The sequence below is a fragment of the Squalius cephalus genome (genome assembly GCF_949319135.1).
Source record: "Squalius cephalus genome assembly, chromosome: 9".
Lineage (NCBI taxonomy): Eukaryota > Metazoa > Chordata > Actinopteri > Cypriniformes > Leuciscidae > Squalius > Squalius cephalus.
The window spans coordinates 5,197,582-5,222,461 of NC_137130.1; the positions used below are offsets into that span (position 1 = coordinate 5,197,582).

The following is a 24,880-nucleotide window of genomic DNA, read 5'->3' on the forward strand; positions in this document are numbered from 1 at the left end:
ACAGCATATTCATTTTTTAACTATGTATTTGATTACCCTTTCTTACCAGGTTCTTCAAAAAGTCTAGTCACAATCAATCAAAACAATGTATACAATCATAGATAATTCAAATAATCACAATCATTTAGAAAACATTATGCGATAAAATTTCACATTGGAGCCTGTACTCCATCGATTCTTGCACCCAACAACACAACAAGATGACATTTAATAACAATAATAATAATTTAAGCTCCTTATTATGTAGCCGAATCTGTGCTGGTTTGTATTGGCCGCCTCCAGTTTTCCCTTTGTTTTGCCACCAGCTAACGCCATGACGTAACTGTGACGTCGGCTCGAAATTGGTCTGTATATTGACCGGATGAGACCGCTGATATAGAAAATGAACAGACCAGCAGTAATTTATGTTCTCGAGATCACATTAGCTCATCTGTATCTATTTGAGCGTGATCAGACCTACTTTGTCTGTGAGGAATTTCTTTTACTGACTGCAATTTATCTTTAGAGAGAACTTCTATTCAATATTGTACACAGCACAATTCAAATCAATATGTTTGCCTTGAGTATTAAAGGGCTTTGTTGAAACTTCTGAAACCTTCAGCATTCGTTATGATCCTTGGACACAGAATTACTTATTTGTGCGAACAAATAATGATGAATTGGCGGATTCCAATTACCTCTTTGCCGGGTCCTTCTGAAGGCACAAGGATATAAGTTTTCTAAAAGACTTCCCATACTTCTTAAGCATCTCTTTGTCCTCAACCCCAGTCTCCAGGGTCGGGGGATCGTTCTGCAGCGTGAGCATTAAAACCTGCAAACATCAGATAAAAAAAAAATATATATACTTTTAGAATATTTGTAGGGTTGAGAGAACGTCTTTAATGCTGCTACTAGGAAGAGGAATACTTTTGAAATGCTAACTTATGAACTCTCTGCAAAACATCTTGTGAATTTTAATGAAAGCCTGAACAATATCAAGGAAGATATAAATTGTAACAATTTTCATTTTCGGTGTACTTTACTTTCACCCTCTGAGCCTGCACAACCACATTAGATATTAGATCAACTGTACAGGCTTTGCATTCATTTAGTTAAAGAGGACCTATTATGCTTTTTTACACTTTCATCTTTCTTAAGTGTGAAATGTTCCTGCTTGGGCATGATAAAGTAGCCTGACGTCGTCATACTCAGATTCTAGTCAGAATATGAGTCTGATACTGCTCCACTGGGCTGTGATTATGACGTGTTTTAACCGAACCAGGAAAGAAAATGCCTCTGCACTCAATTAGCTTAACTCAAGACCTACAACCAATCAGAGCAACGGAGTAAGTGACGTATGTTCTTCATTCATCTTTCCGATCGACAAATGCCTTGATCTCAGTTCTCTGTTCCTCTTTTAAAATGAATGCGCTGTCGATATCTTCTATAACAGACGCGATGGCGGAATCTACACATCTCAATTCTCCAGCGGCAGCCATCTTTGTTGTTAACGAATTCAACCCAAGCGCTCTTTGGTGACGTGGATGATTACACGACGGTTAGATGTAGTTTATTTAGGACGGCTTTGACGCTGAAGATCTTTTGTTTTTGTCTTTGATGAATGTTAATTTAGTCAGACTATACATTGTTTTGTTTATCTAGTAAGATTGGTTTTGGTTTTACTTCTTTCTTTGATTTGGCACGGTCTAGTTCTTTTCTCTTTACCTCTTTCTTTTGTGAACTTTTTCTTTGGTTTGTATAAGTTGTACATTTATGTAAAACAATTATTTTGAGGTGTCCTTTTCATCTCGTTTCTCATTGTAATAAATTATCACTTTACTTAAAGGGTTAGTTCACCCAAAAATGAAAATTCTGTCAGTAATTACTCACCCTCATGTTGTTCCAACCCCGTAAGACCTTCGTTCATCTTCAGAACACAAATTAAGATATTTTTGATGAAATCTGAGAGCTGGATCACTCCTCCGTAGGCTTCTAAGGGACTGAAACTTGCTGGCCCAGAAAAGTTATTAAAGAGATCATTAATATAGTCCAAGTGACTCCAGTGGCTTAATCTTAAGTATATCAAGCGACGAGAATACTTTTTGTGCGCAAAAAAAAACTAAAATAACGACTTTATTCCACTATTTATTTCCTTCTCTCTGGGCCTCGAGTGAGTTCACGTAGTGTTTAAGCGTAGCGCGTCTGTGTTGCACGTCACCACGTAGGCTCATTATTGGTCGACGCTGGTCATGTGTGTGATGCGTGTGTCGTACAACACTGACGCGCTGCGCAAAAACACTACGTGAACTCACTCGAGGCCCAGAGACAAGGAAATGAATAGTGGAATAAAGTCGTTATTTTTGTTTGTTTTTGCGCACAAAAAGTATTCTCGTCGCGTGATATACTTTACATTAAGCCACTGTAGTCTAGTCACTTGGACTATATTAACGATCTCTTTAATAACTTTTCTGGGCCAGCAAGTTTCGGTCCCTTAGAAGCCTATGGAGAAGTGATCCAGCACTCAGATTTCATCAAAAATATCTTAATTTGTGTTCCGAAGATGAACGAAGGTCTTAAGAGGTTGGAACAACATGAGGGTGAGTAATTACTGACAGAATTTTCATTTTTGGGTGAACTAACCCTTTAAACTAGATTGGTTTGTGTGTGAGATGTTTTCCAGTACACGTTCAGTATTTTAATGTTGCACGCCTTATTCTCTCTAGACTAAAAGGGTTTGTAACAGTTACTGTTGAGCATCTGTCCATCATCATATAAAGCCCGCTCTGACTATTTGATTGGTCCGAACAGCTCAGGTTCGAGCATAGTTGCTCCACAACGGATCAAGTCCAGACCGAACTTCCCGACCTAAAATGTTGTGGGCTGAGTTCGGCTGGCATCCAGGCTAATGAAAAAGCTCTGCAAAGTTACAAAGCACAAAGTTCCTCCAGCGTGAGTTATTCTCTATATCAGTGTCACAGTTTCTGAACTCCCTGAAACGCCTCCACTGTAGTCTTGAGTTTTCTTCCAGACACTTACGAACACGTCACAATATTCCTCTTTTAAATCATTCCCGCCCACAGCATAAGCAATGGCCTGGTTGAGTCGAGTTAGTAGTGTGTTAAAACTTGCAGTTATGGTAAGGGTGTGAAACTTCTCAAACACGCTCGAAACGGTTTACCAATCACAACTCACTGATCAAACTGACCAATCAGAGCATATTGTGCTTTTCACAAGGAGGGACTTCATGGAGACAGGAAATAAACAGAGCGTTACTGACACACTGGGAAGAGATGAGCTGCGATAATGTCAGATATGGGGAAAATAATGTGTTTTTTGAACATTCAAGCATAAAAATCTATTCTAGTAGAGCCAAAAAAACAAATAGCATAATAGGTCCTCTTTAAAATAAACCACCAACACTTGATTTACCTTGTGAAAATGTTATAAAAACAGGGTTTTCACCAAAACACACAGCACGAATCAACACATGAATGGGCAGTTGTCAGTTTACCTTCATAGGGGGGTACCGATGATACGGCGCAGAGCCTGTTGCAAGTTCAATGGCAGTGATTCCGAAACTCCAAATGTCAGCTTTGAAGTCGTAACCCCGTACCTGCAGTCACATGACATGCTAACTGACATCAGTTGATTGATTGGCAAACTATGATCCACATCAACCATAAACAGCTGTTATTTTCCCACAGCAGAAATCAAATGATTTAAAGGGATAGTTCACCCAAAAATGAAAATTCTGTGATCATTTACTCTCCCTCAAGTTGTTCCAAACCTGTATGATTTCCTTTCTTCTGCTAAACACAAAAGAAGATATTTTAAAGAAGGTTGGTAATTAAACAGTTGCTGGTGCCCATTGAAATCCATAGTATTTTTTTTTTTCCTACTATGGAAGTCAATGGGATCCATCAGTCGTTTGGTTACCGACTTTCTTCAAAATATCTTCTTTTGTGTTCAGCAGAAGAAAGAAAGTCATACAGGTTTGGAACAACTTGAGGGAGAGTAAATGATGACAGAATTTTCCTTTTTGGGTGAACTATCCCTTTAAGTCATTTTTTTTTTTATGGAACACTGCAGTATTTATTATAAATGATTGATTTGTGCACATCATTGTTTTTGTTTTTTTTATTCATTTGCCCTTGTAATCTTTAATCAAAATAACTTCCCCTCCCTCTTGCTCACTGATGACGAGGGCGGGACAACCAACCTGTCACTCACATGAGATCCATCAATAGCAAATCACAACCATCCAATCAATTCCCCATGGACACAATCAAGTCCCGCCCTACAATTTATGTTGTTCAAGAAGCTGCTTCACTTGGATATACAACCCAAATCAGAAAAAGTTGGGACACTGTACAAATTGTGAGTAAAAAAGGAATGGAATAATTTACAAATCTCATAAACTTATATTTTATTCACAATAGAATATAGATAACATATCAAATGTTGAAAGTGAGACATTTTGAAATGTCATGCCAAATATTGGCTCATTTTGGATTTCATGAGAGCTACACATTCCAAAAAAGTTGGGACAGATAGCAATAAGACACCAGAAAAGTTAAATGTACATATAAGGAATAGCTGGAGGACCAATTTGCAACTTATTAGGTCAATTGGCAACATGATTGGGTATAAAAAGAGCCTCTCAGAGTGGCAGTGTCTCTCAGAAGTCAAGATGGGCAGAGGATCACCAATTCCCCCAATGCTGCGGCGAAAAATAGTGGAGCAATATCAGAAAGGAGTTTCTCAGAGAAAAATTGCAAAGAGTTTGAAGTTATCATCATCTACAGTTCATAATATCATCCAAAGATTCAGAGAATCTGGAACAATCTCTGTGCGTAAGGGTCAAGGCCGGAAAACCATACTGGATGCCTGTGATCTTCGGGCCCTTAGACAGCACTGCATCACATACAGGAATGCTACTGTAATGGAAATCACAACATGGGCTCAGGAATACTTCCAGAAAACATTGTCGGTGAACACAATCCACTGTGCCATTTGCCGTTGCTAGCTAAAACTCTATAGGTCAAAAAAGAAGCCATATCTAAACAGGATCTAGAAGCGCAGGTGTTTCTCTGGGCCAAGGCTCATTAAAAATGCACTGTGGCAAAGTGGAAAACTGTTCTGTGGTCAGACGAATCAAAATTTGAAGTTCTTTTTGGAAAACTGGGATGCCATGTCATCCGGACTAAAGAGGACAAGGACAACCCAAGTTGTTATCAGCGCTCAGTTCAGAAGCCTGCATCTCTGATGGTATGGGGTTGCATGAGTGCGTGTGGCATGGACAGCTTACACATCTGGAAAGGCACCATCAATGCTGAAAGGTATATCCAAGTTCTAGAACAACATATGCTCCCATCCAGACGTCGTCTCTTTCAGGGAAGACCTTGCATTTTCCAACATGACAATGCCAGACCATATACTGCATCAATTACAATATCATGGCTGCGTAGAAGAAGGATCCGGGTACTGAAATGGCCAGCCTGCAGTCCAGATCTTTCACCCACAGAAAACATTTGGTGCATCATAAAGAGGAAGATGCGACAAAGAAGACCTAAGACAGTTAAGCAACTAGAAGCCTGTATTAGACAAGAATGGGACAACATTCCTATTCCTAAACTTGAGCAACTTGTCTCCTCAGTCCCCAGACGTTTGCAGACTGTTATAAAAAGAAGAGGGGATGCCACACAGTGGTAAACATGGCCTCGTCCCAACTTTTTTGAGATGTGTTGATGCCATGAAATTTAAAATCAACTTATTTTTCCCTTAAAATGATACATTTTCTCAGTTTAAACATTTTATATGTCATCTATGTTGTATTTTGAATAAAATATTGAAATTTTAAACTTCCACATCATTCACAGCATTCTGTTTTTATTCACAATTTGTACAGTGTCCCAACTTTTTCTGATTTGGGGTTGTATGTCACATTAGAGAAGAAAAGACTATTTCAACTTTCATTTTATGCCGACTTTAACTTTAACCTTAATCTCCATGATCTGTGCTATAATAGTTTAATGGTTATTAATAATTCAGTAACGGAAAAGCTCTTAGAAATAGGCTAGCTGTGAACACTTTCACGGTTCAAAGATCCGTCATTTTACAGTAGATGAAAGAAATATTTTGCTTTGTTACAAAACCAAGTGAGCATCTTTCTTCTTCAGCAACTACGCTTCAGTTGATCCAGTTATCATATCGCTGTTCTAACGGCATGATAGTCTAATAAGCATAAAAATAAATAACACACATAAATATTGGGTAAAATAGTAGATTTTAATTTTAATTAATTAGATTATTAAGAAATTAATTCAGAAACTTTTATTCAGCAAGGATGCATTAAATTTATCAAAAGTGACATTAAAGACATTTATAATGTATCAAAGATTTCTATTTCAAATAATTGCTGTTCTAATGAACTTTCTATTCATCAAAGAATCCTGAAAAGGTATTTTCAACATTGATAATAATCAGAAATCTTTCTTGAGCAGCAACTCAGCATATTAAAATGATTTCTGAAGGATCATGTGACACTGAAGACTGGAGTAATGATGATGAAAATTCAGCTTTGCATCACAGGAATAAATTACATTTTAAAATATGTGACCCTGGATCACAAAACCAGTCATAAGTTGCACGGGTATATTTGTGGCAATAGCCAACAATACATTGTATGGGTCAAAATTATCGATTTTTCTTTTATGCCAAAGATCATTAGGATATTAAGTAAAGATCATGTTCCATGAAGATATTTTGTTAATTTCCTACCGTAAATATATAAAACATTTATTTTTGTGAGTGAATGCAGCACAACCTTGAACATAAATGGACAACTTTAAAGGAGATTTTCTCAATGTTTCGATTGTTTTGCACCCTCAGATTCCAGATTTTCAATAGTTGTATCTCAGCCAAATATTGTCCTATCCTAACAAACCACACATCAATGGAAAGCTTATTTATTTTCAGCTCTCAGATGATGTATAAATCTCAATTTTGACCCATGTGACTGGTTTTGTTGTCCATGGTCACATATATTCAAATTCAAATTATTATTTAAAATGTTAATAATAGTACTGTTTTACTTTATAAATGCAGCCTAGGTGAACATAATGTTCTTTTAAAAAATGTGTAAAAACGGTAGTGTTTGATATTGATACTGTAGATTTCAGTAAGGAATAATTCAACATTTCTTTGATGGATTATGCTATTGAGCTTGTCAATGCCAATGCAAACTGGGATTGACTTATTCATGTCTTATAAGGATACATTTAATGCTGCTTTAAAATGAGGCCCAAATAGACCATCTTACTACAGTATGTACACTTTAATGTTGGTACTTTGAGCAAACTGACCTGCTCCATCACCTCCGGGGCCATCCAGCACGGGGTCCCCACAAACGTCTTCCTCACTTTGTGTCTAGTGACGTCTCCACCGGTGGCCAGAAAAGCACTCACACCGAAATCTACAGAGTCGACCGTTTCAAATGAGTAACAACCTCATCAAAGGATCATGCACAAATAACATCTATTGAAACATGGGTTGAAGAGCTGAAAGTAAATGTTTAAATGGATATTCAATTTGACATGCATGCACATGAAAGACAGACATATAGTCTGATAAATGTGACTGTTCAGAAAACATGTCTTTCCAAAAAATCTAAACAGAGACTGTATGTCTATCCTTCACAGCCATATTTACATTTTCTTTCAACAATCAGATTTTTTTTTTTTTTTTTGAGATTGTAGTTCACATCAGAGCTTTTTCTATTGAAATGTTTGACAGATAAAAAAAAAAAAAAACATTTTCACACATAAAAGGTGAATCTCATAAAAAACAAACAAAAACAAAAAAAGGTCAATATTTTACTGCAAAAATAATATTTTGCATAACAAAAATAAAGCCTATTTTTAGGGCCATTAATGTGGTTTGCCTTGTGAAACAATTAAAAAATTTGTGAGTGAATCCTCATGAAAACATTTTCCAGGTTAGTTATACTTTTTTTACAAAGAACAAACATCAAAGAAATCAACTGTATTTTGTCTAAAGCAAATGAGTCCTACAGTAATTTAGGACAATTAACACATTTCATATTTTCTGTGATTTTTTTTTTTTTCGTTAACTGTTTACTGCTGAAAAATAATGATATATTATTTCAAAAGTATTCATTGGTAGTTGATGCATAGCATGATCAAGATTATAGGTTAAACTTTTTATGAAAGAGTGAAGATGCATGTTTTAGGTCTTGAAAGGTTTCACTGTTTCATTCAATCATGATTTAAGGTAATTGGATGACAGCATTTAAAAAATGTAACAGTAAAAAAAAAAAAGAGAGAGAACCTAATTAGAATCATCATTGAAAATAATGGGAATTAAAAAAAAAAAACTCAAAAGTAAAAATGTGATACTTTAAGAAAATAAAGTAAATTATTTCACAATGTAAAAATAGGCTTAATTTTTTAAGTTAATTTTTTTTGGGGGGGGAGGAGGGTATAAATTTAACCTGGATTCACCCGTGTGTGTGTGTGTGTGTGTGTGTGTGTGTGTGTGTGTGTGTGTGTGTGTGTGTGTGTGTGTGTGTGTGTGTGAAAACGTTTTATAAATTTGTCTGTCAAACATTTCAATAGAAAAAGCTCTGATGTGACCTACAATCTCAACAAAGGCAAGCCAAGGTCGCTGGTGGAAACCCCTGTTACATAAAACCAATCAATATTCCAGAACTAGATCAGCCAGTTTCCCTCCAGGGACGGAAAAAGCCCCATTTCAGGAATTTAACACTTCTCCACAGTACAATCAATGTATCTCAGGCATGTTTGTCTGCTCTCCTTCATGTCGCTCGAACTTGCAAATTCACAAAACAAAATGTAAAAGACAACAAAAGTTGAAAATATATTATATTACCATTTAATAATCAAAACATAATTAACTTTCTTGACAGCGGTTTGACTGACTGATTAAATCACTGCTTTTTATTGCTTTTATAGTTAGCATAATTAAAGTTAATTACCATGGTTTAATCTCTCTTAAGGCCCATAAATGTTGCTTTTTAGAGTGACAACCAATATTAATTAAAACAGGATTTTTACAGCTAAAGAAAGCTTAATTAACTCATGGCTATAAATAAGCTAAAGGGCTGAAATAATTATGCGACTGAATATTAAGGGCCCTATCATACACCCGGCGCAATGTGTGTTTTGCTAGTTTCAGTCGATGCAGTTTTCATTTTCACGTCCTGCGCCACGTTGTTTAAATAGCAAGTGCATTTGCGCCCATTTGTGCGTCCATGGGCGTGCTGGTCTGAAAACGAAGCGTGTTCAGGCGTATTGTTGGCACGTTGTTATTTTGAGGCAATATTGACCAACTGAACCCTGGTCTAAAGTCAATGGTGCAATATTATTATTTTTTTGTTATTTAATGAGCACGTTAGTAATGTGCGCCTATAGGCGGGGCATACACTCTGCTTATTACGCACACAGGGACGCACAGCAGCACACAAACATGCCAAATATTTTAAATAAAAGGATTACAATGTAAAAGATTAATATTGTGTACATAAAGATATGGTGGAATCCGGCTTGTCCTGCTTGTCCCACTTTAACCTCGCGCACGAGCAGTTCTGTTTGCGCTCTGGAGATGCGTTGGTCTTTCCACTATCAAATTCCGTCATGTAAATAGCGAATCTGCCATGGCGCGAGTGCAACTGGCATTTAAAATGGGAGATGAGACTCTGATTGGTTTAACACACGTAAATTCCAAAACACACCCATTACTCATTTAGAGAATAGGGACAACCCTTTTAGACCATGCGCCGCGGCGCCGACCATTTTTCCCATCGTTAAACTAGCAAAAGTGGATTCGGACACGCCCTTTAAGTGCACTTGTGGCCAGCGCTTTAGACCATGCGCTTAGATCGTTAAAATAAGGGCCCTAAGAATGCATTGGTCAAAATCAGTTAAGAGCAACAAAGAAATTTATAACATATTCTGAGTCATACATCTTTTATATCATTTTATGTTTTCCCCTGAGGTCCATGTATAACGTTAAGTTTTTTATAACATCCATCTATCTATCTATCTATCTATCTATCTATCTATCTATCTATCTATCTATCTATCTCACTCTTAAAACTAGAAAGTGAAGTTCATTGGGACAAACTTTTATGTTGACAAAGACTTCTATTCATTTTATAAGCTTTCAGCATGTTTTATCATGTTGCTAACAAGTTTTATCATGTTGTTATCATTTAAATGCATGTGTCTAGTATTATTTAGATTTCATGTTTTAACACGCTATACATTGCTAGCATTTATTAACATGTTGCAAGCATTTTAACGTCAACATGAATTAGCATGTTACTAGCATGTCTTACCAAATTGCAGGGCTGCCAACTCTCACGCATTGAGCGTGAGACTCACGCAATTGACACTTTTCACACGCTCTCACGCCACACATCCATTTTCTCACGCACAGAAAAATTGCGGAGCAAAGAGGTACTTTTTTTAATATTAAACTAACTCTCAGCTCTTAGATTCCGTCAATTGTATTACGAAATTCAGACAAAAATACGTTTGGCGCTTGTAAATGTGACGTGACGGATCGCTGAGCGCCTCAGTTCAAGTGCACGTGAACCGATCATCTGTTACTTTTTTATTTAAAGATGCAGTACAACTTACCGAAAGTATACATAATATCGACCAATTGGTGTTTTTCAACCACGGAAAGAGGTCAATATAACAGCAGGAGAACAATTATGTCACATAACGTTACATTTACCTCAGGAAAGCCATTTAATGTCCATAGCATGTTAACTGAATAGAAAAAATAGCTAGAGAGGAGATTTTGCTGAGCACTATATTACATATTTATTATATTTTTACTTATGTCATTAAATAATTGTTATTATAACAAAAACTACATTATATTTAATTTAATTTGTTATTTTTAACCTTTAATAATACCAGCAGATTGGGCCCTCTATGTTTACAGCATTAGGTGAGATTATTTTTAGCGCAATTTTCCACCGGACAAATTGCGACTGTTAACTCATGATTTCTGTTCTGTGCGTCTGTGCGCACCAATCTTGCACTTCTATCTACTCCTCAACCAGACCACCTAGAGACTTCGGGTTTTCGGCATTATGTTAAGGAAGGTCTAATCTCGGGAACGCACAAAAAAAATCCAGGAAAAGATTTACTATCTCTTAGTGTTGTGATCCCATGAGGTGAGAAAATTGCGCTAAAACACTCACCGAGTTTTTATTAAGTCAAGTCAAGTCAAGTTTATTTTTATATAAATTATATTATATTCATATATATATTACTTGTTTTAAATAAAATTTAAAATAAACATGTATCCAAATTAGTCAATATTGAATCAAAATCGGAATCAAATCACAAAAATGGAATTGAAATCTTGAAATTTTTGTCAAGCAATAATAAAAACTGTATCCTACCAGTCATTGTACAATGTAAACATTGTAACATGTTGTCACTAAACTTCATAAAATTCTATTTAGTTACCAAATGTTTTGACAATCACAATTACACTTATTGTGATGCAATATTTGTTTTGACATACCTCTAACCCCCCCACCCACCCCCCCACCCCCCCGAAAAAAAAAAATCTCACTCCAAGTTAAACTCAAAAGTTGGCAGCCCTGTAAATTGATAAAAATGTCTCTAGCTTGTTTTAACCATAGACTGTAAAAAAATAGGTTTTAACACTTTGCTAGCATGTTGCTAGCATGAATGAATATGACAGCACATTGCTAACATGTTAACATATTGCTAATGTTTTAACATGTTGCCAGCATATTTTAACATGTTTCTAGCATGAATGATCATGTTGCTAACATGTTTTAACATGTTGTTATTAACATGAATTAGCATGTTGCTAACATGTTTTAACATTTTTGTCCTAAGCTGGTTGCTAGGCCAGACAAGATGTTGGTGGTTTAACTTACTAAGTATTAACTAACTTTAATACAAAAAGGAACAAAAAATTTTCAGAAAATCTACGGTAAAGTTTCAGTAAAGTCAAAGGCAAACAAAGTTACAAACCTGCGATCTGCACCGATCCATCTTCTCCCAGTAGAATATTACCAGCCTTCACGTCCCTGAGGTCAAACCAAGACAAAGCACACACACGTCACGGTTTATTATAATCTTAAACATTAACAATAATGCCAGTGGCTGAAGAATGAATCCGCATGTTTATGAATTTTTCAGACCATTATTACAGCAGTGATGGCCTGGAGGGAAAAGACCACATTAGTATTTTTCAGCACTTAACATGCAGAGGAATTTAATTAAAGCATATTTTACTCTAGTTTCACAAAACCAGACGTTTGACTGTCAGCATAAAGTCTGGCCAATTTGCATCCTATTTGGACCAAGAGTTGTTCACTCAAACAGGAAGAGACCATCTGAAATGCATGTGAAATGACAAGCTATAAATCATTTTGTCATTTAGGCCCGGGTAAATCTGAAATCAATACTGCAGAGAATTTGTGTAAACTTCATCAGAATTAAATCCTTATTTATGTCCTTCCAAATATAACTCAGAAAACAAAGTGAAATATGCAGTTATGTTCATGGATGTCTAATTTACTAAGTAGGTGTTTAAAAAAAAACTCTTTTGAGTATCTTTCAAAACAATGATGCCTCTAACTAAACTTCAAGTTCAAGTATGATTAAGGCCGTGTTTACACCTGGTATTAAGATGCATTTTGGTCGATCGGATCACAAGTGGACGACACTAAATACAGGTGTAAACGGGGTCTAAAAAGCTTTGAGCTTGTCCATGTTCGATTTAAACTTTGTCGGCTGGAGACCCAAGTTTGGTTTGAAGATGAAAAATGTACCAAGTACAACGTTCTCTCATCATTCCTGATTTCTAACACACACTCACAGCGTTCGTGATCTTTCGGCTGTCAGAGCAGAAACTAAAGCTGATGCTCTGTATGTTTTACCTCGTCTCCAGTCGCGTTCATATGTAAATTGCAAGAGCTTATTTTGTCCATTAGATCGAAAGACCTGAAAAAGCCCATACATTTACCCACCCATAGACCCTTCCCTCGAAGAAATCAGGACAGAAGTGGTTGAAAGTGGAGAAAAGAGACGGATTAAAACACCAGGTATAAACAGGAATGTGTCTCCCTCGTCTACTTGTGATCCGATAGACCAAAACGCATCTTAAAGGGTTAGTTCACCCCAAAATGAAAACTATCCCATCATTTACTCACCCTAAAGCCATCCTAGGTGTATATGACTTTCTTCTTTCAGACAAACACTATCAGAGTTATATAAAAAAAAATATCCTGGCTCTTCCAAGCTTTATAATAGGAGTGAATAGAACCTGAGATTTTGAAGACCAAAAAAGTGCATCCATCCATCATAAAAGTAATCCATAGAGGGTGTTAATAATGGCCTTCTGAAGAGAAGCCATGCGTTTTTGTAAGAAAATGATCCATATTTAAACCTTTATAAACTGTAATCAGTAGCTTCTGGTAACGTCCGTTCATGCGTTCACGAAAGAGTTGAGTTCCGGCGTACGATTTAGGAATTAGGCGTAAGCTTAGGTGAGAGTAGACGCACCTCGCGGTTCAAACAAATAACAAACTCAAGCTCCTCCGACATTTCTCTTTAAAAATTCTCGTTTTAGACTTATTAGACTAATTTGTGACTGGTGTTTTGTTTTGTTTTTCAGAAGGCATTATTACCATATGGAGCCATATGGATTTTTTTATGATGGGTGGATGCGCTTTTTTGGGCTTCAAAATCTCAGGCTCTATTCATTCTCATTATAAAGCTTGGAAGAGCCAGGATATTTCTTACTGTAACTCTGATTGTCATATACACCTAGGATGGCTTGAGGGTGAGTCAATTATGGGATCATTTTCATTTTTGGGTGAACTAACCCTTTAAAATACCAGGAGTAAACAGGGCCAAAGTGAAATATGGATGTCTAATTTACTTGGTATTTACTTAGTAGGTGTTTTAAAAAGCTCTTTTGAGTATTTTTTTCTTCCCACTTTGATGCCACTAACCAGGAAAACTTTAAGTTCAAGTAGGACTGACGCAAATGGCCTGTGATTGGAAGGGAGTTACATAGTGGAATAGTGACAATAATAGATTTTTCCTTACCTGTGAATCTGCCCATTTTTGTGGAGATAATCTAATCCCTCCAGTACTTCCTTCAGAATGGTTGCTATTGTGGATTCATCTAGGACACCGTTTTTATGCTCTCCTTTGATGAACGTGTGCTTTATGATGTCTAACACTGATCCTGGATGAATAAAAAGCCTTGTAAATCACACAAAACACATGCAAGTCTACAAAATATACATGCATATAACAGATACAGTTGCCACAAATAGTATTTAGACACAGAAAGTGAGAATTGGACAACATTATCAAATCAAAATGACATTTAAAAAACACAACCACACTTTTCAGGCAAAACATTTCATAAGCAGTTTGTTTTAAATGATGAAACAATACATTTAGTGTTAAAAATGAATACAATAAGACTGATTCCTCTCACCTCCACTCAAGAGTTTCATGACGAGCCAAAGTTCATCTTTCACAACGAATGAAGTGTAGTATGTGACCACGTTTGGATGGTTACACTGGCTCATGGCTTGGATCTCTTTCTGTGGAGACAGATGGAGGTGTCTAGCTTCATAATGCACGTCTTTAATTATGTCTATGTGCTTTATACATAGGGGTGTGTGTGGCGCAGTGGATAAGACACATGCCTTTGGTGTGAGAGACCCGGGTTCGAATCCACTGTGAGACACCAATGTGTCCCTGAGCAAGACACTTAACCCCTAGTTGCTCCTGAGGCGTGCGACCTCTGACACATATAGCAATTGTAAGTCGCTTTGGATAAAAGCGTCAGCTAAATGAATAAATGTAAATGTAAATGTAAATAATGCATGCACATCAACGTGATTGCAAAGGTAGAAACAGAGAGAAGTTCTTGAACTGATTTATAAAAGACACCATTCACCAATAGAATAAATCTCACCAAATCTGTGTGTTCAGGTCATATTTCACCCCAAAATCAAAAAAGGAAATTAAGCCCATGTTTATGACTATGAATTGTTTGACTTCTAAAACATGTAAATACCAATTAAACACATTTATCCTCCAATTTTCATTATCCTATTAGAAAAAAAAAAATCAATTCTCATTACTGTAATGTCATGTATATTGTTGGCTCTTTAAAAAATTGCTTTTGCTCCTCACTTTGGATAAAAGTGTCTGCTAAATGAATTAATGCAAATGTACATGAATCAGATCTTACTGTCCATTGCATAAAAACATTTATTCAATTTGATTAAACGATTTATTTGAGCCATCATTCAAAATGTAGTTCTCTAAATGTATTAAAATGTTTCAATAATATGCATATAAATGTTGTTATATTGATGTGTATACATGCCATGGTAATGATTAGTATTAAAAAATATATATATTTTTAAAACTACATTTAAAGTCCCCCTGCAGCCAATAACTTTATCCAAAAGTCATCTTTGATAATCCAAATATAATTTTTCAACTTTTTTTCCAGTTAAAATAATTGTTTCATGCCTTAACATAGCTTGAATGTAACTACACCATTACTTCATTTAGTATACGCGGATACATTAATATGCAAATTAGTCTCCGCCTCCACTCACTCGGACTACCTGATCCTGATTTAATGAGCAATCTTTACTTCTGAAAACATCAGACAAATAAAAAACTCTAATCCTCGACATGTGAAATGCTAATCAATGCTTCAGGATTAAAGCTGTTTTTCAGTTTATTTCAAAGCAGAAAAAATGGCATTTTTCTTGCAGGTCAACAACATACAACTGATGAAGTAATTTCATATGTTATAATAATATATAAGGCTTTAATAAAAAACCTGCAAGATCCAAATCTGAAGAAAATTGAAAAAGGTCATTGCGTATGTATGCCTGGGTTCCGCATAAATTTACACAAACCCATATTTCTGTGTCAGCCAATTTGAGAGTAAATCTGAGAGATGCTTATAGCAGATTCCCATCTCCGGGAATAAACTTGTTTTCGCGGCAGAATAGTCATTAATCAAACCATCAGTTTCCAGTCTCTCTGCACCAAAACAAAGATCAATGGAAAACAACTCAGTCATGAGTGTCGGAGTGAAAGGCCTGCTGGGTGTGTGTGTGTGTGTGTGTGTGTGTGTGTGTGTGTGTGTGTGTGTGTGTGTGTGTGTGTGTGTGTGTGTGTGTGTGTGTGTGTGTGTGTGTGTGTGTGTGTGTGTGTGTGTGTGTGTGTGTGTGTGTGTGTGTGTGTGTGTGTGTGTGTGTGTGTGTGCGTGTGTGCGCGCATGATAACAGTAGGGAAAGCGCGCTGTGAGAAAAGCATGTAACGTGTGTCTTTGACAGATATGAAACACATTCATGAGAAACTAGGGCAGTCACAACTATAAGTGTTGGCTAATGATCAATCATCCTACAAATAATTGTGATTAATGATTTAATTGACTTTTGAAACACTTACATTGTACGTTTAATGCACATGCACATTATCAAGTCATTTATTCCTTCAAAATGATTAAATCTGAAGTGTTTGTTGAAGTTTAAAATCTAATTAAAACTGCTCGAAGGTAAAACAATGATAATTGTGTCTCAGTGCTGGGTAGATTATTTATTGTAGTCAGTTACTGATTCCAAACATATTTTATATATTATACATTATATATTTATGGTACTATAATCTGACTACTTTTTTAATTACTTTTAGATTACTTTTGACCTAACTCGTTTATTACATTGATTTGATATATATTCCATTGTATCCATGTATTACACTGTATACACTGAAAATATATTCCATTCTTTGTTATAAACAACATGAAGTGCATTAAATATTACATTACGTCAGAGTTTCCCAGACTGGGGCTCATGATGGAACTGCAGGAGTTCCTGAGTTTATTGAAAAGCTATTAATTAAATCATTAAAATTTTAAATTACAATAAATCATTTTAAAATAAAATAAAACACCTACTAAAAATACTTCAAAATCTGTTTACCTGCATGTCATGTGACCGTTAACAGACATCAGAGCACCATGAATTTAATTTTATTATTTATTATTATTGATTGAATTTTATTATTGACCTAACTTATTAACTTACTTCAAGTAAATATACAGTATCAGGTCAAAGAGGTTCAGCTGACAAGAAAGTTGGGGAATCCCTGCATTGCATGTGTTTGAAAGACAAAAGCCTTCCAGAAACATGGTTAAATGACTCACTATAATTCATAATTGATAATTCAAATAATAATGAATGTGTTTGTCAGAAGTTGATTAGATATGCAATGTTGAAATGTTGAGAAAACACTGAAAAGTGAAATGATTTCTGTAAATCCAGTGATCAAATACTGTGTGTGAGATTCAACAAACCTGGAAGACCTTCTGAACGGATATATTTTTTAGAAAGGAAAATTTAAAAGATAGAAAAGAAGTAGTAGGGAGAATCAATGAATAATTTAATAACATGTAATTATGTAATCAATGAAAAGGTAACTGTAGTATTCAAGTATTTTAAGACATAATATAATCTGATACCTCTAAAGAAGCAATAAGTCAGGATGATTTCAAATGAATGTTTCTGAAACAGATTTTCCGATATAAAAAGAGCGATCGCCCACTCCCATGAAGCATTGCGAACGAAGTAAACGAGTCTCAGTCAACTTCTGCATCTGTATATACTACCATTCAAAGGTTTGAGTTCGGTACCATTTTTACAATATTTTTGAAAGAAGATTCTTATGCTCACCAAGGATGCATTTATTTGATCAAAAAACACAGTAAAATAGTAATATTGTGAAATATTGTTACAATTTAAAATACCTGTTTTCTAAAATGTAATTTATTCCTGTGATCAAAGCTGAATTTTTAGCATCATTACTCCAGTCTTCAGTGTCACATGATCCTTCAGAAATCATTCTAATATGATGATTTGCTACTCAAGAAATATTTATTATTATCTGCTACTTAATTTTTGTTTAATTAACGGAAAGTAAAAAAACCAGCATGTATTTGAAGTAGAAATATTATATCTTAACTGTTACTTTTGATCAATTTGCATCCTTTCTGAATACAAATATGAATTTCTTTCAATACTTTTTTGCATTTCTTTCAGTCAATTTCTTTTAAATATTTCACAGTTATCTTCAAATACAGAGCAATTTATACACATTGCGCGCAGAATTTCTGACTCGAATACATCATTCACCATACTTTTTTTATTCTCATTTTCTGCTTTAAATCAAAGGTTATAAAGTTGTGATTTATCTGGGTTAGTTTGGCTCTTTATTTAAGATTATTTTGGAATACCGTTCATGAAAGATGAAAATGAATAGGAAAAAAAAATACTTCTGGAAGCAAATGATGACAGGCTCCAAACTGATGTCATTGGTCGATCCAATATTGCTTATCCCGGTCCAGTCAGGCTGATCAAACAAACAAATTGCAATTCACCTCCAACTCTTTGCGATTCCATATAGTGTGATAGTGTGAGTGTGTGTGTGTGTGTGTGTGTGTGTGTGTGTGTGTGTGTGTGTGTGTGTGTGTGTGTGTGTGTGTGTGTGTGTGTGTGTGTGTGAGTGTGAGTGTGAGTGTGAGTATGTGTGTGTGTGTGTGTGTGTGTGTGTGTGTGTGTGTGTGTGTGTGTGTACTTGTACAACTATCTTTGTGAGGACCAGTTTGAGTTTTAGACCATTGGAGTGAGGACAAAGAGAGTACAGTGAGGACATGTTGGCCGCTCCTCACTTTCTGAGAGCCTTTAAAGGCCTGTTTGAGGGTCAAGGCTTGGTTTTAGGGATAAGGTTATAATGAGGTTAAGGGTCGGTTTAGGGTCAGGGGTCGGGTTAGGCACTTAGTTGTGATGGGTAAGGTTAGGGTAAGCGGCTAGAGATTGCATTGTGTCAATGAATGTCCTCATAAAGATAGATGTACAAGAATGTGTGTGTGTGTGTGTGTGTGTGTGTGTGTGTGTGTGTGTGTGTGTGTGTGTGTGTGTGTGTGTGTGTGTGTGTGTGTGTGTGTGTGTGTGTGTGTGTGTGTGTGTGTGTGTGTGTGTGTGTGTGTGTGCCAAATGTTCCACAAGTATAGTAATATCAATAAATTTTGACCTTGGCTTGTGAGGACATTTTTTTGGTCCCCATGAGGAAACAAGCATATTAATCATACAGAATAATGTTTTTTGAAAATCTAAAATTGCAGAAAGTTTTCTGTGATGTGTAGGTTTGGGGATAGGGTTAGTGTAGGGGGATAGAATATACAGTTTGTAAAGTATAAAAACCATTATGTCTATGGAAAATCCCCATAAAACGTGAGTGTGTGTGTGTGTGTGTTAACATGCATATGCATGTGTATGGCAAAACCTGCATGAGTAGACACAGCTGTTTTTATGTTGTTCCTCACCAACAGCTCATCCATGCTGGTCTGGCATTTCTCCAGGTTGATTCTCTTGATGGCCACACGCTCCTGTCGTGGGTTACAAAGAGCGGCCTGGACGACTGCTGTGGCTCCGCTACCTACAAAACACAGTATACACGTCTCTAATGAACAAAGACATTATTCTAGATGAAAGGCAGACAGTAAACAAGCCCTCTGGAAAATAAAAGCTTGTGCACAGCAGGTGCAGCTGATCATATGATGTGCTTATAGGATTGATATCAGACGCGTGTGACGCTTTGATAAGTAGCTTTACTGTAAAGGAGACAAATTGCATGCTATACTAGAAATGCGCGTGCATATTATTTCAATCATTGTATTTGAACATTGTATTTACCATGTAATGCTCAATCCTCTCAATCAACTCATCAGCAACAGACAAACAGTCAGCAAATATGCATAGTGTGAGTGGGAAAAGTATGTGAATCCAATTGGCTGTCCTTTGGCAGCGTAACCTTTTCTAAACCAGCAAACAAAACGGTTTCAGTTCTGCAATATTCAGGCTGAAGTCAGGGTCACTCAAGGTGGCATATTTTTATTGGATGATTTACTTGTGTGGTTTGGGTCCCGTTTCAGCTGGCGGACAGATGGCCTTCAGTCTCCTGAAAAATGTCCTGAATCTGATCAACTTGGGAATTCATTTTCCCATCAATGTCAGCAAGCTGTCCAGGAGACTTCTTGCCCACTTCGGACGTGCAGCGATGCTTTTTTTTGGGACAGCGATGGCTTCCTCTATCAGTCATCTTTGCAGAACACCCACAGCGCTGCTGAACTTTCTCCATTTATAGACAGTTTCACCATGTGTCATGGAAAACCATTAAAAAACCATTTTCATCTTGCAAAACATTTTATTCTGAGGTGTTTTGAGATCTCTCTTGGTTTTTGAAAGTGTCCTACACTGATATCCCACAATGCTGTGCATGCAGTCAAATGTCAATTTTTTTAATACTTGTCAACTTATGATTCAATTACTACTGCGAAATCTGCATTGTAGGTACTAGATATTTGCTTGGTTATGGCTAAGCTCACTCAAATTTGTTCTAGATCATTAGACATGACCTCATAATAGAGCTGCATGATTAATCACTATATTCAAACACAGATGCAATCTCATTCCCGAATGGACAACGATTCGCCTGTGTCTATTGAAGCTTTGACAAAATCACACCAGAACATTCAATGCTCACGCTGACCCAGAGAAATCATTCATGTATAGATATGAAACTGCTTCACAAACGGTATTTTCAACCACACAGTATCGTTATTTCTGAGACAAATAGTCAAATTATCACTAAGTACTAGAATAAAAGTTTCTAAACTTATATAAACAGTGATGTCTACCATAGAGATCGAAATAATAGAGCAAATCAACTTTTGAAAGTATCTTGGCGCTTCAAATAAGGATTGAATCATTCATTCAAGAGATTCGTTCAAAACCATGATTCATCCAGAAATTAAAAAAGTGAATAATTCAATCAAGTCATTGAATCATTCATTGAAACATTTTTTTTAAATTAATAAAAAAAAAATTACATAGACAACAGAATTTAACATTTTCAAGATATTTTGTTTAGTTTGTCTGTTCAGAATCGTGAGTGAATCGTGACCTCTAGTTGAAAAAAAAAAAATCTTGATTCTCAATGTATCCAGAATTGTGCCAGCTCTGCCTCATAGTGTCTGAATCCACTTTCTTAGAAGGTACCTTCATACAAAACACTGTCTGGGAAGTCATTTAATGAAACCAGGCAGAAACCAGACTTTAGATATACAACGATGGTGCACTCATACTACTATAAATGGGAGAAAGTGTACCGCACAATATGGCAGAATAAATCCCGCCTTTTAAGTAAAAGGGCCAATAGGGAATTGGGAAATTCATGGTGTCACTGAAGCTGCTGTTAGAAGCTTGAGTTGCTATAGAAATTATGACTGCACATGCGCATTAGCCTGAAAAGTTTTTCTTTTTGTTTCTGAGGATTTAGAAACAAAATTTATGAGACAGTTGTTGTCAGATTTCAATGGTGATTTCAAATATGATATTTAATCGTAAGCTTTAACAGCTTTGGAGAATTTGATGTTTTCTTGTTCAAAGAGATAAGAGCTGTACTTGCACGACTGAAATAGCTGCCCGAGAGATGGCCAAAGATGGCCGCCGAGCGAAATGACTTGCCTTAAAGGGACTTTGCAGAAACTCAGTGGGTTCACATACTTTTTTTTCCTGCAACTGTATTTCAGCATTATATAGGCCATTCTCTCCGAACATAAAAAAAAAAATAATAATAATATTGTTTGACCACAAATAAATACACACTCACACACATACACACAAAATTGGCACAGGGACAAAATAATATCAAAATAATATGATAACACAAAATACATAACTTAATAAAAATCTAAATAATACCATTCAGAAAGTTTTCTGTCAATAAGATTTTTTTATGTTTTTCTTTTATTTATATATATATATATATATATATATATATATATATATACACACACACATTTTTTGTATTTGCTTGATCAGAAATGCAGTAAAAACAGTAGTGTTGTGAAATATTATTACAATTTAAAATGACTCTTTTCTATTGTAATATATTTTCGAATGTAATTTATTCCTGTGATCAAAGCTGAATTTTCAGCATCATTACTCCAGTCTTCAGTGTCACATGATCCTTCAGAAATCATTCTAATATGATGATTTGCTGCTCAAGAAACATTTCTTATTATCATCAATGTTGTGCTGCTTCATATTTTTGTTGAAACCGTGAAACATTTTTTATATATTTTTTAATAAAAAATCAAATAAATCTGACTACAATCTATCTACTCAAAATGTATTAGACTTAATTTGACAGAGGCGGTTTGGTTGATCAATTTACACATTTACTCAACAATAAATGAATTAAACATTTATAGCCAGTTGCTGATTCACATTAGATATAGCACATTGTGTTTGTGACTGTAAACACACACAAACACACACTGCAAGAGTGTGGTACTGTGCCAACTGTGGCTGAGAGATAAGGAGGGGGTCCTGAACACGTCACGCACCGATGAGCAGAAGAACAACAGAGGAACTATTTTAATAGGCCAAATGTTGGGCAAGTTACTCTTAAAAGTAATTAATTAATTAAATTAATTATTGCATAACTTATTACTAATTACTTTCTAAATCCCATCAACCTCAACCAGTTAAACAAGGATAGACATGAAACTGCTCTTTTAATTCTTTCAAATAAATAATATAAAATTGCATAAAGTATTCTTGAACTGACCAAAGTATTTAAAGGAAGAAGGTTATAATAACATTAAACATTAAATTCTGATGTTAACTCCACTATTATTTGATATAGAATTGTTCTGTAGTCTACAGTATCCCTTACTGTACTTTTTCAAGTGAAAAATAATTAAATTACAGTAATTAATTATTTAGTAATGCGCTACACGCCAACAGTGTAATATGTATATTTACAACATCATATTAACAACATCATGCTAATGGTTGAAAATAAAAACTGAAATTTTAATTTTAATTGATTTAGAGATTAACAACTTATGTGTGTAATATTTCATCTAAAAAAACTATTTTAAAAAGTGTCTTTGCATAATTTTATTACCTCATATTGACCATTTAAAATTAACTAGTGAAAGCAAAATGTTTTTTCCAAATAGAGAAAAAAAATCATAAAAGAATTTTAAACTAACATCTTGATGTTGATCAATCATACAAAAAAAAACTATGAAAAACAGTAACCACATAATAGTTCGCTTATATTATTTTGCTGTGAAATCTTGAACGCTTTATATGAAGTAAACACTTCCTGAACTGAGGCAACTTAGTTTACTTGATTATAAAAACTTTTTTTTTTTTAGAAAACTTGTGTTAAAATGTGAGTTTCAAATAGGATTCAACGTGCTTTTGAGGAGCATTTATTTGTTCATCACTGTATTGCATTATATTTTGCCCCCACAATAAAAACTACAGCGCTTTTATCATAAAACTAAGTATTTAAATATCATCTTACGAAGATATTATTACGAGATATTGAGTGACATTTATATGCATTTTATGCAAGTAGTCTGCTATACAGTTATAAAGATATCATTGACTTACATTGCAAGAATGATATCTTTTTAGCATATGTAAATATCAGCATCTGCACCAAATTGCACATTTTGCTCAGTTTGCTTTTTGCTCCTCGAGTATCAGTGAGCTCCATATTCTCAATATATCACACTATATGATCCATAAAAGCCCGATGTATCAAATATGATGCAAAATATAAAACACGTATGCAAACTTTGTTGTTTGTGTAAAACTTTGTGAAGCAGCAGATTGAGTAGAAATGCAGTGCACGCGCAGCAGAGGGCGTCACGAGCACAGCGCAAACGCATCGCATCGCATGCAGCAAATCAAGTGACACCTTTAAATCTCACAGACAGTGCTGAGAACATCCACACCTACACTACACACTCAGAACATTCAAGATCACACTTAATATTTATAAAAAAAAATCATTTATAAACATAAGTTATTAGTGTTTTGTTTAATATCCGCCGGCCTGTGCTATGCATCAACTTAAATCACAAAAACTTGGTTGCACTTTTTTTTTTGGGCAAAAATAACCTTCCCTACACACATGTGTCATCACACCTGCACCTTTCCTGTAAACATCACAGTAGCCTGACGTCTCAATGATGCATCACCACTCATAACGCGCGCGCTGTCCTGAGCATGACATGACACCCAACAGCTTCACAACATATGATCGAAAGCTTCACTTGTCACATCCGCATTGCATTAGTGTCATCGGCCAGTGCATATGGGGAAAAAGCCGGTAGGCCCAAACCAACAAACTGCGGCCACTGACGGGCTCAAATCCATCTGTAACTACCCACCGATGACCTCCTGGAGCTCGTACGCCTCCTTCACGATGGGCCAGCTGGTGCTGAGCGAGGGCTGCGGGGTCTGGACGGCCGCCGGGGAGTCGCTCTGCTCCGCCATGATGATGCTGAGAGAGTCGCTCTCACACACTCACTCACACACACACACACACTCTCTCACTCTCTCTCTCTCTCTCTGCTGCTGCTGCTGCTGGAGCATTCACATTCACTACCGCCTGCGAGAACACATCCGGAGACACACACACACACATCTCCAATCCTACTACAGCGAAGGCTGAGCTCATGAATATTCATCTCAGCGCGCTGATATCACTACAGCGTGGCTTGTGGATGTTAATTAGCTGATTTTTATTTTATTGTGTATTATTATTAAATGCTAGAAGAAAAAAAGAAAAAGAATAAAACATTAACAACAATTATCGTCATTGTCATACATTAGCTGATGAATATAGATTCGGTTCGGTGATATGGTGACGTTGTTTGGTGA

General features: G+C 35.8%; 1 protein-coding gene across 3 annotated transcripts in view; it reads right to left on the reverse strand.

The window, feature by feature from the left end:
• Positions 1–24,660, reverse strand: part of stk39 (serine threonine kinase 39) — a 69,720-nt gene extending 45,060 nt beyond the window's left edge. For all 3 annotated transcript variants that reach the window (XM_079880341.1, XM_079880340.1, XM_079880342.1), the window contains exons 1-8: positions 24,388–24,660; positions 19,453–19,565; positions 14,533–14,641; positions 14,133–14,274; positions 12,048–12,103; positions 7,344–7,453; positions 3,491–3,592; positions 678–811 (exon numbers count right to left, since the gene is read on the reverse strand). In XM_079880341.1, the coding sequence (XP_079736467.1) occupies positions 678–811; positions 3,491–3,592; positions 7,344–7,453; positions 12,048–12,103; positions 14,133–14,274; positions 14,533–14,641; positions 19,453–19,565; positions 24,388–24,493 (872 nt within the window). In that variant the 5' untranslated portion in view covers positions 24,494–24,660. The remainder of the gene's footprint in view (positions 1–677; positions 812–3,490; positions 3,593–7,343; positions 7,454–12,047; positions 12,104–14,132; positions 14,275–14,532; positions 14,642–19,452; positions 19,566–24,387) is intronic.
• Positions 24,661–24,880: the final 220 nt, after the last annotated feature.